The 19,251-nt window shown below is 37.6% G+C and overlaps 1 protein-coding gene across 1 annotated transcript in view; it reads right to left on the reverse strand.

Moving 5' to 3' along the window:
- The window catches only part of LOC140235096 (TBC1 domain family member 15-like), a 42,672-nt gene that overhangs the window by 9,024 nt on the left and 14,397 nt on the right, over window positions 1–19,251 (reverse strand). Inside the window, exons 2-6 of the mRNA XM_072315133.1 lie at window positions 13,026–13,101; window positions 8,670–8,788; window positions 6,542–6,666; window positions 4,179–4,291; window positions 628–695 (exon numbers count right to left, since the gene is read on the reverse strand). Coding sequence (XP_072171234.1) covers window positions 628–695; window positions 4,179–4,291; window positions 6,542–6,666; window positions 8,670–8,788; window positions 13,026–13,101 — 501 coding nt within the window. The remainder of the gene's footprint in view (window positions 1–627; window positions 696–4,178; window positions 4,292–6,541; window positions 6,667–8,669; window positions 8,789–13,025; window positions 13,102–19,251) is intronic.

A 19,251-nucleotide genomic window follows, 5' to 3' on the forward strand; every position in this document is an offset into this window, starting at 1 on the left:
ACATATATTCAACCACAGCTCAGCATCTACTGGTAAGTATTTAACAAAGCAAATTGATTGGATAGATAGCAACAAGAAACTCTTTTAAAGGGATCGTACAGTTTTGGTTGAGACCTAATTTCAGGTTTCTAACATTTATGGGTGAGATAATGAGAAACCTCTTATAAGATATGAAAGAGCATGTAATTCCACGAGGAATTCAGCATTTATTTGATGAAAATTGGTTTTGAAATGGCTGAGATATCCAAAAAAGAGCGATTCTAATAAGTGTGGGACCCACACTTTATTACGATCACTTTGTTTTACTTTGTTTTTGGATGTTTCAGTCATTCAAAACTCGATTTTCATGAAATAAACTTTGAATTCCTCTTAAAATGGTATGCTCTGTACTACTTCATAAGTGTTTTCTTGGTATCTCGCAAAAAGTTAAAAGCCCAATTCTCATCTCCACCAATACTGTACCATCCCTTTAAAGGATTGGTAAATGAGCAGCATCATCACAATGGTCATTACAGAACGGGAAGTCCATGACAGAAATGTGATGAAACAAATATGTGTTTTGCTTTCAATGTTTCCAATGTCACAGGATGAAAAAACAAACAAACAAAAAACTGCCAATGTACTCACTAGGATGGAAGACAGCAAAAGTCACCAGAATATTCCTGAGTTTTTCAAGATTTGGGTTATCTTGACCCCTGCAAAAAAAAAAGGCAAAATACAGAATGAACAATGTAATCATCATCATCATCATCACAATCATCACCATCATCACCATCATCATCATCATCATCATCATCACCATCACCATCACCATCACCATCACCATCACCATCACCATCATCATCATCATCATCATCATCATCATCATCATCATCATCATCATTATCTTCATTTATCTTCTGTTTTCCCCCAAGGGGATGGGGAGGGAGGGTGATGAAGGGGGAGGGAGGGGAAAAGGGTGGGGCTGGATGTTTTATTTCCTGTATACCTGGTAAATGTGACCATGCGTCACAAACACCACGAGTTGCATGACCTCATTTTATGCAAAGGAGTAAAAAGCAGCAAAATAGGTCAACCTCGTCAAACTTTGGTTTTTACGTGTTCTGAAAGAGCAATTTCTTTGCAAACTTATAAAGTTTAGAATCATAAAGCAAATGGGAGATTGTGTCATTTGCAGTTTTTCAAGAACACTTTTTCGTAGAATAATGTGATTAGATACATGTATGTCTTGAGATGTCTGTTTTCACTACTTAAACACCTTTCACAAACTCTTTGCTTTCATCTCAACTAAGTTTTGAAAAGATAATACTGCAATTTACACAGCACTGGAGTGTGAACAAATTCACCTTAATCTGAGAATCCCTTTACTGTACGTACTACTATGGAATCTACACCCTGTTTTTGTCCCATTCATAACACAGAGCACAGCTTGGTGACATTAAAGGTACTAGCCCACATTTGTAAACCTGCAGCAATTGGTCTCACAGCTAGCATGGAGTTTGGGTATGATTGCAGTAACACCTGTGCAAAATTTTGTTCCAATTAGTCCATTACTTTCATAAAAATAAATGAAAATGCACCGTATGCATGCGTATAACGCTCGCTAGCTCCGGTCCACGTACGTACTACTTGCATGCGATACATGTGTAAGTTACATGTACGTACTAGTAGCTAGCCCCGGAGACCGCGCCTTGTGGCGCGGTCCTGGCGGCTACCTCGCAGCTGAGCGGGAGCAAAAATCACTGCCACATTCACGGCGACTTCACAAATAAAGCACGGCTAAATTTCTATCATAAACACAGTGACAATTAATACATTACCTTTTCGACTTGGTTTTTCTCACCCATTTATCTAGAAACTGCAAAATTTTCTACATTTTTTTAGGAGTAATAAGCGGCCTGCCCTAGTGCAACAGTGGAGGGACTTGCTGCTATATCCATTAGTACGCATTACGCATGCTCTCAATGCACTGCACTGCATGCACGCTGTGCGCCTGTGCAAGTGATTGTGAGTTTCAGTGAGCATCGGTGAGCTGAAGATATTCGCGTTATAAGACAACATTTTCTGCATCATAAGCAATGAAATGCATCAAACAGTCGCCGAAATTAATCATTTAGGTTTAATCGACCCATGTAAGTATTCCTAGTAGTTTTTGTTGAAAAATTAAGGAAATATAGCGCCGAAACGGCACCCGTTTTGTACAACTCCTCGATCTGAATGCGAAAACGGCACAGCCCCACAATGCACGTTGGGGCTGGTCGCAGTTAGTACGTAGCCAGCCCGCGCTCGTAATTCGATTTTGGGTCGGGTTGACCCGGTTTGAAAATTGATTTTAAAATGATGATTTTCTCTCTTTTATCGAATGGTATAGACAAAGGGCAACAGGTGAGGTATGTTACTGTTTTAACTTGTACTTGAAGTCATATTGGACCTGTTTTACGCAGTTTTGATTTTCATGGGTTTGCAAATGTGGGCTAGTACCTTTAAGCACTTGAATAGACCCTAAACTTCAAAGCCTCTTGAACATTTTTCAAGAGTGAGTACTTTCTTTCCATTATTTGGATAGGTTTGTATAGTCCATTTACATCAAGTTACATGTCATTACGAAGCTCATTTGTCTGTTTCATTATCTAAGAAGATGGCTGCATAGCCCATATTCAGCTACACTAGTTGGTCTTCCATGGGGTACATACATTGCATGTGAGGCAGACCACTTAGCCATGTTTAATATGCACATTGATCTTGGTAATGAACGAACGAATAAAGCGAGATCTTTTGATGTGCTTAAGTAGTGACTCTCACTCACAGCAACTCCATTTCATGCCCTATCCGAGGGACAGTGTTTTGCCTCCTGGGGGGACAGTATGACTTACACATAACATTGCTCAGCTCGACTCGGGAATTGAACCCTGGTCATATGGATCGGGAGGCAGACACACTACCAACTGAGCCAAGTCACTACCGGTTGTTGTTTTTTTCCTTTCACAAATGAAATACATTTAGTGACTTGATTATACTATTCCCTTGGGAAAAAGACAAACAAATAAATACACATGTTTCAGAGGATAATCCCTGTGCAACAGACATCCCTTCCCTCAGTTGGGCTTTGGTGAGATAAGGCGAGCTTTAAAGGGATTGTATAGTTCTTGTTGAGACCTAATTTCAGGCTTGTAACATTTTTTGGTGAGATAACGAGAAACCTCTTATGAAATATGAAAGAGCATGTAATTCTATGAGGAATTCAACATTTATTTGATGAAAATTGGTTTGGAAATGGCTGGGATATCCAAAAAAGAGCGATTCTAAAAAGTGTGGACCCGCACTTTATTACGATCGCTTTGTTTTACTTTGTTTTTTGGATGTTTCAGTCATCCCAAACCCGATTTTCATCAAATAAACTTTGAATTCCTCTTAAAATGATATGCTCTGTACTATATCATAAGTGATTTCTTGGTATCTCGCAAAAAGTTAAAAGCCCAATTCTCATCTCCACCAATACTGTACTATCCCTTTAAAGGACAAGTTCACCTTCATAAACATAAGGATTGAGAGAATGCAGCAATATTAGTAGAACACATCAGTGAAAGTTTGAGGAAATTTGGACAATCAATGCAAAAGTTATGAATTTTAAAAATTTTTGTGTTGGAACCGCTGGATGAGGAGACTACTAAGGCTCATGATGTCATATGAGTACAACAGTATAAAGAAAATGTAAAGAAAATTCAACATATTTTCACTTTTTTCGCATAATAAAAGAGCACTTGACTTACCTCTTTCTAAAGGCAATTGGAATAATATTACCCATAACATATGTCAGTAACGAGTCAAGGGAATGTGTACTTTTTTCAAAAGATGAAATTTTGTGAAATTTTCTTTATATTTTCCTTATATTGTTGTACGCATGTGACATCATACATTGCAGTAGTCTTCTCATCCAGCGGTGACTGCACAAAAACTTCAAAAATGCATAACTTTTGAACGGATTGTTCGATCTTCCTCAAACTTTCACTGATGTGTTCAACTTGTATTGCTACATTCTCTCAATCCTTATGTTAATGAAGGTGAACTTTAAAAGAGCTTGGACAAGACTGACCCCCTTGGTTAGGCCTGGCTGAGCTAGGATGAGCTTTGAACGAGCTGGGCTAAGACTGGCAATGCAGAGTTTTGTTTATCAATACCTGAAGTAGGCCATATCCCGGTCTGTCCTTGGAACGTCTTTGTCGATGATCCTGAGATTCTTCTTGATCAGGTCCAGATTGTTCTCATCAAATGGCTGTCTACTGGCATAAATCTACAGAACAAAAATGAACAAACAGAGGCAAAATATCAAACTACGAGACTTGACATCATACTTAGCAACTTCATGTAAATGGAGATTGTACTTTTAAATCCTCTGAGGCCAAAGCAAGATCTTTAAAACAGAACTGGAAGTAAAAATTGCAAGTTTGAGTGTGGTGTTCCTAAAATAACACACATTACGAGAGAGTGTGAAGGTAAGGATTGGCTGGCTAATCACAGTCAAACCAAACCTCCATGAATATTTTTTTCATACAGAAACAAGGACAAAGGGAGTTTCCTTGTGTCACAAACCAATCCCATACCTTACAGCAGGTCAGCAATCTCATGGCTTTCTCGTTGGAAAATATTCATAAAAAGTTTGGTTTGACTGTAACTAGCCAGCCAGTCAAAAAATTCTGCAGAATTTGTGTATTCTCTTTTCCAAAAGCAATATGATGCACACAAAATTTGAATTACCCAGTACAGCATAATTGACACTGAATTTTTTTTTTTTTAAATGACAGCTTTTCCAGACTCTAAAATTATACTTTTCATTATATTCTTCATATCAAACTGTTTATGAGTTGTCTACAATATTCACGCATTCATTAGCAGTAGGCTTGATTATTGTAATGGGTTATTGTTTGGTTTACCAGATTCACAGATAACCAAGCTTCAGCGTGTTCAGAATGCATGTGCGAGACTTGTGTCCAGTTCGTCAAAATTTTCACATATTACACCTGTTTTGATGAAATTACATTGGTTGCCAGTAAGACAGAGAATTGTATTTAAAATTTTGATACTCCTTTATAAAGTATTGCATGGTCAAGCACCTGGTTATTTATCAGAATTGATATCAATTAAATCACATTCATATTCTCATAATTTACGAAGTGTACACAGGATAAGTTGCTTCTAAAGCAATCTCACTTAAAAACGAAAGTAACTTTAGGGAATTGTGCCTTCAGCTGTGCTGCTCCAAAACTTTGGAATAAATTACCTGAGAAAATGAGGAAGGCCTCATCACTTGCTGTCTTCAAATCTTTATTGAAGACTTACCTTTTTTCAGAAGCCTTTGATGAATTTGTTATCTATTTTTCGTGTGTCTAATCAGTAACAATATCAGGAGCTCTGTTACATCACAGCACAGTAGAGTATATTTACATAGTAGCTGCGCTATACAAATTTGTCTTATTATTATTATTTTTTACAACAAATCAAAAAATCAAATAAAAGGGATAACCCCAAAAGGAAATACTTTGTTGATACTTAAAAAAAAAAGACAAATGGTGTGAAGTGGCACATGTACAGAAGTATGTCATGTACTAGCCTATGGTTCATTTAATACAGTATATGACATCCATTTAGCGAGTCTAATTTTTCTTAACTCGGAAATTTGTGACAATTTCACAACAAATTTGCTATCATGTATTACAGTACTGAACAGAGAAATGGATGCATGCACATCACATTAGTGTTGGGGATCAGAGTTAATATTTTTGCATGCTTTTGAATTTGCAACTAGCACCTGACTCATGAAATTTGTGAAAATTAGAATATCGTAAAATATTTGCCATGTATATACAGTAGGATATATGAGAGACATTAGCTGCAGTATCAGTTCTACACAACATGATTATTAAAAAGGGTGAAAGGTTTCCCTGTCTGTGAGTTAATTGAAAACATACTGTCTATTAAAAGACACACACACACACACACACACACAAAGAAAAAAAATCTGTATCACAAGGAAATGTGGTTGTTCTATACAACAGCTACAAGTGTCAACTACCACATTTAATAAAATGCACACACACGAAAATGAAATTAACCTGTATGAAGCAAACAATAAATGTTCAATTAAGGTGGTAGTAAAAATTCTCTTTACTTTACACCATCCCTGGCTAACCAATTAAACTCTTATAAGCCAAACATAAAAAGATATCTCTTCTGCATGACCTTTCATCTCACTTGATACAGCAGCTTTTGCCACACTTTTGATGACATTCCCTACTTGTGTTTTTGAGTTTAATGTTTCGGCGTATCTTCAATTGCATGTTGCTCTTCCCCTCCCCCCTCTCCAAAGCTCACAGTGTAGAAAAAAAAAGTCCAGTATACATGTACTAATACAGAGAGTCCACACACTTTACTTGGCAAAGACAAATATTTGGTTGTCCAGAGCAGAGTGGACAGGCTAATTTGAAGAATTCCACAAAAACTGCTTGATCCGTACATTATCATACAAAAGCAGTGGTCAACGTACCTTGGCTTGAAACTGGGCAAATCCCAGTTTCTGCTGGACTTCATCGTCAACATCCTGTTGTAGTCTGTGAATGCTGGGTGTGACTGATGACATAGACGTCTGATTCCCATTCACAAATGTTGTTCCTGGAGTGTGCAAAACAAATTACTGTATGCTAATATACATCTACTAGAGATTGCATTTTGTTATCATGATTTTGTGTTTATGATAGCATAGTATAATATATTTTTGCACTTTTCATGTGTTTACATATATTTTTCAGTTTTTATATTTTTGTGCTTTGTTTTATTCATTTGTACCTTTGAACAATACTGATTTTATGCATGGACTCACAGTTAAACACCTAATGCTGAATGGGTCTTCCCATATTGAAATAAATAATGAAAAAAAAATGAAATGATCTGCAAAGTGCTACTTTTTAATATACATACCATACGTATAAATTTAAACGTTCTGAATCTAAAATGGCTGCTCAGAGAACATTACTTAATATCTCATTATGTGCCAAAGCACTAAGACCCCGTTAACAGTGCGGGGCTGGGCCGAGCCGCGGCCGAGCCGCGCCTCAATTGCGGGGCCAAGCCCCGCAATTTTGTCCCTTTACACTGCCGGGCTCAGCCGCGCTTTTAATTCAAACCTTTCAATATTTTGTCATAGTGGCGCTCTGCTTGTAAACAAACGCAATTTGGTATGGTCTGGTTTTCAGACCCTTTGCCAACTGGATTCTGTGGCGACAAAGTCGCCGTTCGGGCAAAGGCCTTTGCCGAAGGAAAAATCCTTTGCAGGACAAAACCATCTTAAACTATACTAGTTTTCGACGTCGAGGGGGTTAATATCCTGAATAGCGAAATAGTACGGGCAGAGGGTTTGGAAGCCAGACTGAAATTGGCCGCGCATTTGGCCCAGTTTGCGTTTACACTAAGAAAAGGCCGGGCTCGTCCGCGGCTCGGTCGCAGCCGAGACCACCTCCAGAGCGTGGCCAAATGTGCGGCCAATTTTGGCCCCGCATTTGGCCTTTTGCGCGTTTACACTGAAATGAGCCCCGAGCCCCGAGCCCCACACTGTAAACGGTGTCCTAGTTCTCATCTGAACTCTGACCAACAAGTTGAATGCCACTTTGAAGCAGGAGCAAATGATCCCATATTTTGCAGGAGAAGTAAAATTTAAAATTTAAACTTTAAGTGAGACTGTCTGAAGTTCAAAAAACAAGATTACCATATCATTTCAACCAACACTACAAAACAATGAATAATTTGCCTGTTAAAGACTTGAGGCAAATGAAATTAGGATTATTTGAAGATACAATGTATGACCTCTCTCTCTCTCTCCAACTCCGCATCAAAAAACAAACAAACAAACAAACAAACAAACAAACAAATAAAGAAATTAACCATTAATAACACAAAATAAAAGGGGTCAAATCTGACAATGACATATTCTCATCTTTACAGTGATTTTAGTCTGAAAAGTTGAATAGATCTTTTTTTTTTTTGAAAGGAGAGCCTCTTTTCTAAATTGTTTTGGAGGGTTTACCCATGCACAAAACAGTTTAACTTCCGGATAATCACTTTATCTTTGTTGCCATTTCCCACCCTCCCCAAACTCAGAACAACAAAAGTTGGCTATTATGTGTGGTCAAAACATCAACTGTGTGACCCCTAGAGTGACCACAGAGAGCGAAGGCCTGCTTACGACACATGGTTCTTGCTTTGTAATGGTCAGAATCAGACCAGTTATTTTTCCGGCTAAAACAGAACTTATGCCCTGTCAGTCTCACAAATAAACAGAGAAAACAATGATCTAAGATGTGTCTAGTGCTCAGTGAACGTAGTATTGGGTGGTTCTTTGTTCTTCCTTGCTGTCCTCTTCAATCATTTCACTCAGTGATTGCTGCATATTGAGGCTTCTAAACATAGCAGACTACCATATCTAATCAGCTTTTTGCTAGCAACTGCTGGGGTTTCAGTTGGCACTTTCCATATAGATTGTAACTCCTGTTATGGGACTATAGTGCAATCCCAGCCTCCTAATGCATTATTGCGTTATTGTTGGCTACCTCCATTTACTAACAGATTATTACCAAATTTTAGGAGAAGAAAGAAGACGTAGCTAAAAGGCAAGGAAATACCTGAGCTGTTGTCCTCGTAATTTCTGCTGGTCAGTCCATTCCGCTCAAGGATCGTCTTCCACCTTGCTTTCAATGCCTCATAGCGGAACGCACACTCTAGCTCCAACGCTTCACGCTCTCTGCACATTCAAATGAAAGCAGATATGAAAAAAATATATTCATTAATTTATTAAAGGGGGACTTACCCTAAATGTCTAGCAGAATTCTTTCACATTCTCTTTGAAACTCGTTCCATGCTTTGACATCAAATATCTCTGCAGGCTCCTTATCTGGCAATGACGACACATATTCTTGGTCAAAACTTTTTTTTTTTTTTTTATACATCCATAACTTTTGAATTTTCAAATCTTTTTCACTTCAAATTCAAGTGATGTGTTCAATACAGTTCTACTTATATTTCGCATGCACTGATGAACTCACATGGGGTTAATTTCCCTTTAAAAACAAGTCAGTTCGACCCCCCCCCCCCCCCCGCAAAAACAAAACAAAACAAAAACAAAAACAAACAAAAAAAGAAGGAAAAAAAGCCAATAAAAATGAAAAAAAAAGTACTTTTCATGAGCAGGTAATGCTTGGCTACGCATTAAGACTTGAAACATGCCCGCATGTCAAACAAATAAAGGGTTTGTTTTTTTCCCCTGAACCCAAAGAAGTGTGGAGATTCCAAGAAACCAACTACAGGATAACTTTTGGCAACAAGTAAATACACCCACAAAGCAAAGAAGATCACCTCTGACATGGAGGACACTGCCCTTTGGTCATATACCACCTTTTATCCACAATCACCTACCTATCCACCTCCCCCCCCCCCCCAAAAAAAAAAAAAAAAAGAGTACACATGTACTTTCCTTTGTTACCAAAGGATAAAACTGGACTCCAGCACTTCTCACCACTATAGAATGTCAATTAATACAGCACGAATTATACTGACTCACAAGTAGAACAAAGAGATCTATGTATCAGTGAGTAATTCTTTACACAAAAGCTGACACAGAGGTGCAGACCTACTGTGCAATTTTTTTTTTCTTCTCTCAGTGGGCTTCCCTTTGTTGAATACTAAAAGAAACACTTAATATTTGTGGCAATGTGATTAGTCATACCACACAGGTGATCCCAATAATGCTGAAAACAACTTTGAAGGATATTGCAGTAAGGAAAATCTATGTTGGAACATTATGTTAGAATTACTACTACTATATACACCACTTGTTTTTTTTTTTTAAAGCATGTGTGTATGGAAAAACTTTCTTGAAAATATAACTCTTGCAGTCATTACTCTCTGCAGATTTAGTGTCCAAACTTAATACTTTATTTCCACCTGTTAGTATCTCACAAGTAGACCCTTTCCATTTCATTGATAATGGGCAATAATGTACAGATATGAAATGCTTTTCGGGGCAATGCTGATATTATTGCCCCAAATAAAAGCAGTCAATATCTGTTTTATATACCTAATTAAATGCAATGAATGTTTACTTGGTCTATCACGACCTCACCAGCCGATTCACACACATTGTAAACAGACTGTTGCCTGCGCTGCCACAGATGTTTGCACTGTGCTTGCATCGGACAAGGGGCACCTTTTCAGCTATCATGGTAGCCAAGAGGTTTCACACAGCATTTGTACATGTATACGAAATGCTATGGACCAAAAGAGGGCAGTTTAGTACTATGGAGCACCTTGGGTACTATGGGGAAATTGTTGAATTCATACCTCCATTTTCAACCAATCAGAATCGAGATTTCATCAAAATGAGGTATACAATAGAAAACATTGGCAGGAAAAACCAATCATGCACAAGACCAGCATGTACATGTACTATAAGATATGCAGTATATTACAACTTTAGCAGAATAGAAGAGCTGCACTGTATGAGGGTGCACTGGCTAATACTAGAAAGCAAGATATTTTCGGGACATGAAATTTTCGTGAATTAGAGCTGACGGCCTTTTCATCACATTAAATCTTTACAAATTGCCACTTACATTCAAAGCATAGAGTGTAGACACAAACTCTCATGACTTGTGTATCAATTTTGCAAATCTTGTCTCTCTTGAAATTCACAAAATTAAAATGCACGCTAACATTTCTGGTTTTACAGTCGTTTATCTGACATACACATACTAGCCAATGCTTAGCATTCTAAAACACTGACAACATTGCAGCTGTACTACACTGTCTGTGCATTTATAGGAAGTGAACAGCTTTGTAATTACAAAGAAAGCAACTGGGCATTCTTCCATGAAAAAACGTCACTATTACAATTCACAACTCACTACATGCACCAGTGGAAAAAGGTCAAGCAAAGGGAAGTCAGCTGATGGGACTTGAATAGGCCGGTTTACAAAACGTCTACAATATTCATGGACAATTTCCCCTTAAAGACAGGGCAATGATTTATCTAAATCTGCTGTTAAATACATGTCATTGTCACAGTTTGGAATCAAGTTTGCACACTATATCTGTGCCTCGCATCAGCAGGGAAGCTTTGGGTAAATGTCTGGTCAGAAGTAACCTTTTAGTTTATAGTAAAATAAGTTTGCATAAAGGTTCAAAACATTGGTTATGTAGTCAATTATTCATTGTCATGGTAACTGCATTCATTGCAAGTTACACAATAAAAGATACTGTTTAACATCTGACATGATATTTGTTCCTGGGACAATTGCCCTGCTCTTATTTTCTCCAAGAACTTAGGGTTTATAGGGTTAGGGTTGTGATAGGGTTTTACAGTAGGTTTAGTTTGATCTGAGGATGCGGAATTAGGGTTAGTAAATGTTTGTGGGTTGAATTATGCTGCACTTTGAATAGCATGCAGATATTTCGTGGGAGCAATTGTTGCAGCAGCAAATTAAATGTCATGGAACTAAATTTCAGAAATTATTCAACTTTGCTGACCTACGGCTGTAACTGCAATACGATGCAGTCAGCAAAGTTCATATGTGACCCGCTACAACAAAAGGATCCAAATGTCGGGGGAGGAAGATCTCTGAAAATGACATGACATTATTCCCTTACTCTTCTGCTTTAATTTTGTATACAACACGACTCATAAAAGTACTCGGTTGCGGAGATATTAGGGAGCTTTAGATTTTAGACGCGCGGACGTTCAAAGGAAAAAAACATGATCTGAGCTTGCGCAGTGACAACAGTGATAACAGTGACACCCCTTCAGGAGTTACCGGTACCCAAAACTTCACTGATTGTAAATGGAAACATGCAGGCTGTCAAACTTTTATGAAATCACTGCCAATGTCTATAGAAACGGTTCTTTTAATACCCTTTTTACTTTCCTCTCCCTGGCAACTGGTAAAGAGAGTGGCATCAGGGCCTATCATCCTGTTTCCTATAAAGTTTTGGCTACACTCCTGACCAGATTATACTGTTATCATTTGGACTGCTGTTTTGGTATTTCACAAACAAAAGTTAGAAAACTATACTGTCACAACATCATTAAACCATTTACTGACCGGTTATACTCACATTTCTGTCGGTAGGAAAACAAGCGAGTATGATAAACCTTATTACTGACAGATTTTCACTTTTATTTTGAAGCACTTAGCATTTTTTCAACCCTTTTTTTTTTTTTTTTAATCAGCTTTATTGTTTAACAAAATCAGAGACTCTGGTAGCATAAAGACCACGCAACCCAGATTTGTCAAACTGGAAACATTGTTTTTGAACAGTGCCTTTAAAGTTAAACAACTGTGAATCTTCCTGTCATATTGACCCAAGGACAAGGTAGCTTAAAGGTAGGGAATCCCATTTGCATGCCTTAAATGAAGAGTTGTATAAGTACAGTGGTATGTTGAAGAGAGTATCATTTTAGAAACTCCCATAAAGTATTGAAAGTGGAAGGTAACATTAAGTACATTTTTATTGACCGTTAGATTTTGAATTGAATTTTTTTCGGGGCTCACCGTAAATTCCAGTACATTACTAGGCTACCTTTGCAGACCCATGCACTGCATGTGTGTCCATCATGTATATTTTGTGAAGAAAGTTCATCAAAACTTACAAACATTTCTATATACATTCTTGCCACACACTTTATTACATCAGCTCTTATACTTTTTTAGATTTGTGTTTATAGATAAAAGATACAGAAGACTGCAACAAAAAGGATTAAGTGTGGCTGACACACAGAACTACTGAGTAGTTGAGTTTTGTGCATTATTCAAATTGTAGATGACTGTTGACTTCCAAATTTCTCAGCAGTGGCCTAAACAAGTCCCCTGAGGTTCATATTTAATGTTTTGCTGCATTTTGGGAGGTCCGTAAAAGGTATCCCCTACCTTTAAAGGATTGCAAAATAGATCAACAGAAGAAAACAAAGCACCGGTAAACAAACATACCTTCTTGTTGACTGGCAGGGGAAGTAGCCGAAGAGAAACTTCCAGGCATCTTTCCTCACATCCTCTTCTATTCCACCTAAAGTCGCAGCAAAGAGAAAAGAATGTGAGTCAGAGCAAATCAATTGGTACTGTATGCATCATTTATTCAGCGAATCTAATTCTTTGTGAATCGTGACTTCCCGACAATTCTATGAGTGGTTATACTTGCAATAATGGAGAATAGTCATTACTGGAGCAATGTACGTGTACACATTGCATTCGTGTAGGGATCAAGAGTTAAAGGACAAGTCCACCTTCACAGACATGTGGGTTGAGTGAATGCAGCAATATTAATAGAACACATCAGTCAGAGTTTGAGCAAAATCGGACAATCCGTTCAAAAGTTATGAATTTTTGAAGTTTCTGGTCAGTCACGGCTGGATGAAAAGACTACTATAGCTTGTGATGTCACATGAGTACAACGATATAAAGAAAGAATAAAGAAAATTCAACATATTTCACATTTTTCTCGCATAACAAAAGAACACTTGACTTCTCTCTTTCAGAAGGCAGGGGGAATAATATTACCCTTAACATACGTCAGTAGCAAGTCGAAGAAATGTGCACTTTATTCAAAAAGTAAAGTTTTGTGAAATTCTCTTTTATTTTCCTTATATAGTTGTACGCATGCGACATCATACACTGTAGTAGTCTTCTCTTCCAGCAGTGACTGCGCAGATACTTAAAATATTCGTAACTTTTGAACGGATTGTCCAATTTTCCTCAAACTTTCACTGATGTGTTCTACTAATATTGCTGCATTCTCTCAATCCTTATGTACATGAAGGTGGACTTGTCCTTTAACATCATCGTGTATTGTTGAATTCACAAAGAGCATCTGACTCATGGAATTTGCAAAAATAAAAACCCCACAAAATATTTGGCATATACAGTACTACTGTATGACCCATGCATCAATATGTACGTTCACACAGAGGCCAATCATCGATGATAGCTATTCAGACCATCAATGATAAGAGCTTACCCTTTAACTTTTGAGTGAGAGTCCCACTTGATGATTAAACCACAGAACCGGAAGTGATAAACCCAATAATGTGTGAAGATACAGTAGTTTACTGCAAGCACATACCAAGGTACATATCATATCAATGATTTGGAGGTTGACCCAGAAGCTCACAGGGAATTATAGGATTCAGGCAAGGGTCAGGCTAACTTTCGAGTTTGCTACCATGAAAAATCGTACAGTTTTAATCCTTAAAGATCGCTAACTTTCAAGTCCATGTATACAGGGATAAACTACGGGTACATGCTAATCACTGAAGTTTACAACTTTGAATTTTAATACTCTTCATGATTAGTAATAATGTGAAACTAACTTATGTCAGAATACTGCTCAACGCACTTCGTGCAATAAAAATTACCTTTCATAAGTCAGGTGGCATACAAAAAGATTGCAGTCTTTAGTAAATTACTGGAAACGTGGCTATTTTGCATGGTCCATTTTTGTTTTTGTTTTTGTTTTTGTTTTTCTTTCTTCTTTGTTGTGGGGGATGTGCTCAGTCAAGTTTCACAACATCAGTGTGACCTGATGAAATTTTACTAGTAATTATGTCCGGGTAATTTCAATCATGGTAAAGAAAACATTGGCACACTTTTATTTCTGCACTGGTATCACACTGGTCCCTACAACGCAATACATTCCATATTTCCCATAAAATACCAGACTCTTTTCAGTCGCATCTCTTCAGTTTGCCAGTCCAAACTGGTAAAAACAAATAAAAAATTACTGTGCCAAGTTCAAACTTTCAATTTCCTTTCTTGTTCAGAGATTCTGTAGCTGTAATCCCTGTACACGGTGCTTCTGATAGTAATAAGAAGGCGGCATCATCATTTTTTTCAATCATTTTTGCTTGCTTCCAACAGGTTTTCTTTGTCACATTGCTAGGCATAATCTTCGTGAACAGTTTCTGACAATTTCTAGTCATGGACATCAGCATTCAAATCTCTGATGGTCTTTTTATTAGACTGTAAAGAAAAAATGACGCAATCCCATCGATACATGAGGCAATGACAAAGATTCATCAACCAGACGCAACAAAAACTTCTCTTGCCAACAGCTTGCTACTTGCGCTTTTATTAATGTGCAGTTATGCAAGTGGCTTTGAACTTTCTATTTCAGAAGGAGTATAAATCACTGATTGCTTCACACTTGAAAGAAGTGAGTCACTTGCTCAACCTGGTCACATGATAAATTGTGCATGTGAATGGGGTTGATTATTTTCTTTCCAGCTGTTAGCAAATGTTTGACACCTTTCAGGCTCACAAATGGAAGCAAACCAGTCACCCAGCAGGTAACTGACCTAGCAGTAAACCCTGCCCTCCACAGCTGGGTTTCCAAATGAAAAACGCCCCTGCTGAGTACTGGCAGGCTAAAATCATTTTGGCATTGATCAAAGTGTGTCACAAGGACTAAATGCATCATTTCTATTCTACACTTACTCCCAATCTGTGAACTGGAAAGGGATTTCGAGATTGCAATATTGCAACACCCTCATACATCAGGTGTTGACCTTTGCACTAAATGTATTTCATTTTAATAAAGGGTGATGTAATCATGACACATTACTGTATAGGACATATATACACTACAACTGTATCACAAAATGTTATTTTCAAGAATTTTGCGAGTCTGGTGCTATGTGTAAATTTAATCACACATGAAAACATTAACTCTGATCCTGACACGAATGTGACGGGCACACAAGATATGCATTTCTCCATTCATTACTGCACTCCCCCATCATGAATTTAACCACTCCTGAAATTGTCAGAAAATCCCGATTGGCCAACAATTAGGCTAAAGAGATGGCATATATGCAGTACTTGTCTTTATACTTTCAATGAAAGTGAAAGTGACAAGTGTAGTTCTACTGAGATATTAAATTCACTCCACTTTGCATTCTTCCATTTTTTGTCTGTGCCGTTGACATGGCATTTGCTTCTGTGACAATTGTTCCGGTCTCATTTTCTCCATGGAGTTTACTAGGGTTAGGTTTTAATAGGGCTGTTGTGATAGGGTTTTAGGTTTAGTTTGATTTGAGCATTAGGATTAGGGTTATGTTTGAGGGTAGAATTTAATGTACGTTTGGCTTAGCGTGCAGATTTTTCATAGGAGCAATAGTCGCAGGAGCAAATGTCATGAAACCGTCTGTGCCTGCTTGTTTTTTGTTTGTTTGGGTTTTTTTTTTTGTTTCACAGTGAATTGATATATTGTACAAGAACTGTTTATCAAACATAGACTTACATATAATGACAATGAGGATGGCTATCACAACAATGAAACCTGATAAGTTCTAGATTGTCAAATATATGACTTGAGAAGCAGTAATATTGGTAGAAGTATCAATATTATCACAACTATGTACTGTCTGCATACATTGTAACATTTGTTGAGTTGGGACTTGTATGCAATACAATGATGCAAGTGGTTGCATTCACACTGACTATTACTGAGACAGAAGTATTTTGATTTAAAGAGAATATATACAGCTGTAAATAATTTAATTTGCCACCTAATGCATGAATATGGGAGACAATATCATTTGGGAGTTGTTGAAAGTAAAATAAGGGGTGGTGGAGACTTAAAAGTATTTCTTCACTTTTACATACTTGTATGCTCAATGGACTGAAAAGAGACTCGAGAGGACTAAAAATGTTACACAGTGTGATCTACATGTAATGACTTTAGTAATACTGTATACTGTAAAACGAGGAATTTTCGCGTGCACTTTAATTTCGCGTGCACTTTAATTTCGCGAATTTCGCGAGCGCCAAGATTTGCGAAATTAAAATGCACGCGAAAGTTCTTGTTTACACTATATGCATTGAACGCCAGTGGCACTTCACAAAAATTTCATGCCACGAAAAAGGCTGTCAGCTCCAATTCGCGAAAATTTCATGCCGCGAATATATCATGTTTTACAGTACGCCATATATTTCGCGAGTCTAAATTTTTGCAATTCAGGAATTCCCGATGATTTCATGAGTGGTTAAATTCGCGATAGTGGAGTCCTATTGATACTGAACAGAGAAGTGTACATTAGCTTACGTCACATTCACATAGGGATCAGAGTCAATATTTTCGTGTGTCTTTAATTTCGCGAATAGCACCTGACTCGTGAAATTCGCGAAAATAAAAACCTCGCGAAATATTCGGCGTATGCAGTATCACTCTGTGCATATAAAGCAGGAAATGGCATACAATGCCCAACTTTGTTCCTTGTTTTCAAACTTCCAGACCATAATATCTAACGTACAGTAAACGCAGAGCTCTAGGAAATACATGTAGCTACTGAAATTCATACATGCCCAAACAATTTCACTACGACGAATTCAATAACCGCATTATAAAGGCATACATGGAGAGCGACTGAGCGTGCAACATCACACCAGTTCTATTCATTCAATCTTGCTGTCGATTATTCTACTCTCACTTTCTGTCCCGTCTTTTACAAGGTGTTTTACCGCCAACTCCTGGCAGCAATAATGAGTACAGTTCAAATTCATGGAGAACCATAATTGAATTACAACATGAATATACATTACATGTTCTTGCACACTAGACTACAAGCAAGTTCAGTCTACATCAACTTGTTATGCACATGAAGGGCAATTTGCCAATCAGCAAGTATCAAGTTCAGTTACTGCAGTAAAGGGGAAATTTATATCTACAATGTAGATATATTATTAAACAGATGTCAAGGAACATTTCAGCTGGGTATCTTTCTTTAGTGAAAAAGTAGCTACAGGTGTAAATGTTATACCGTTAATCATGGCCAAGTTGAATCTACAATGTATTTTTCAGAGACAAATGATTTAAACCTTGAAATGAGGTTCACATCCCATTCAATACTAATGATAATAATAATAATAATAATAATAATAATAATAATAATAAAAGGTTTTCTTTGTGGTATTTTGCCTACTTGTATTTCAACAGAATCATGACATGGATGAAACTGTTACTAATGGCTATGATTACAATAATAACAATAATAATTATCATCATTACATATGCCTCATTTCACTCTATTGATGGAAGTCAACTTGAACATCATTACACTCTTATAAATGTGGAGCTAAATTATGGAACAGGGTTTGAACATACACATCCATGACATTCACATGACATACAGTGCTGACTGCATTCATGTAATGTAGTTTTCAACCTTCAGCAGTTCAGGATCTCTTTTTGTGGACTTTGACACTTGATGGAACCAGGTGTGTAAAATCGGGCCAACAGGGGTGAATAAACATGCCACTGGTGGTGAGCAGAATGCAAAGTGAGCGCTTTCGTGGCATAATCGAAACTCTGCATGAGTTTGACACAGCTTTGTGCTCTAGTACTGAACAATGTTTTAATATCTAGGTCATTTTACTATTAAAGCATGAAGATTTATGGACTGTCCGTCCTGTGCAGACCACATAACAAGATTTTCCTATTACCTGCACATACTAGTAGTCAATACATTTCACTACATGCAGTTACAATTTAGTTTCCATGCATCAGATGGTGATCTATCAGTTGGTCTACTCCTACTTTGTCTAATAGCCATTTGGTCTCAACCCACATGGTCTAATCAAGGAGGTACCTCCTTGGTCTAATCCCATTCCGTCTACAACCAGTTCGTCTATTGACCATTTAGTCCAATTGCCACTTAGCCTCATTACAGTACCAGTTGATCTACCGGTACTTGCAGATGGGCTATGCCCACTTCGTCTAATACCCACAGTTTATTAGACAAAATGGGAAAAAATCGAAGGAGAAAACAAGGAAAAGTAGAAATTACGCGGTGCGTAATATATGTCCCCGCCGGAAGTAGCATTTTGTAACAAAATGTGCAATATAGGTAAAAAATCAAGGTCAAAGGTCAAAGAAGTCAAAGGTCAAAATTCTGTGTAGAAGTTTTGAAGCCCTCACCTAGTTCCATCACATAAAGCAAATGGAATCGAAATTGGGTTAGAAATGGCGAAGGAGTAGCATTTTGTAGCCAATGTACAATATAGGTAAAAAATCAAGGTCAAAGGTCAAAGAAGACAAAGGTCAAAATTCTGTGTAGAGGTTTTGAAGCCCTCACCTAGTGCTATCACATAAAGCAAACGGAATCGAAATCGGGTTAGAAATGGCGAAGGAGTAGCATTTTGTAGCAAAATGCACAATATAGGT

Source organism: Diadema setosum, chromosome 11, assembly GCF_964275005.1.
Source record: "Diadema setosum chromosome 11, eeDiaSeto1, whole genome shotgun sequence".
Lineage (NCBI taxonomy): Eukaryota > Metazoa > Echinodermata > Echinoidea > Diadematoida > Diadematidae > Diadema > Diadema setosum.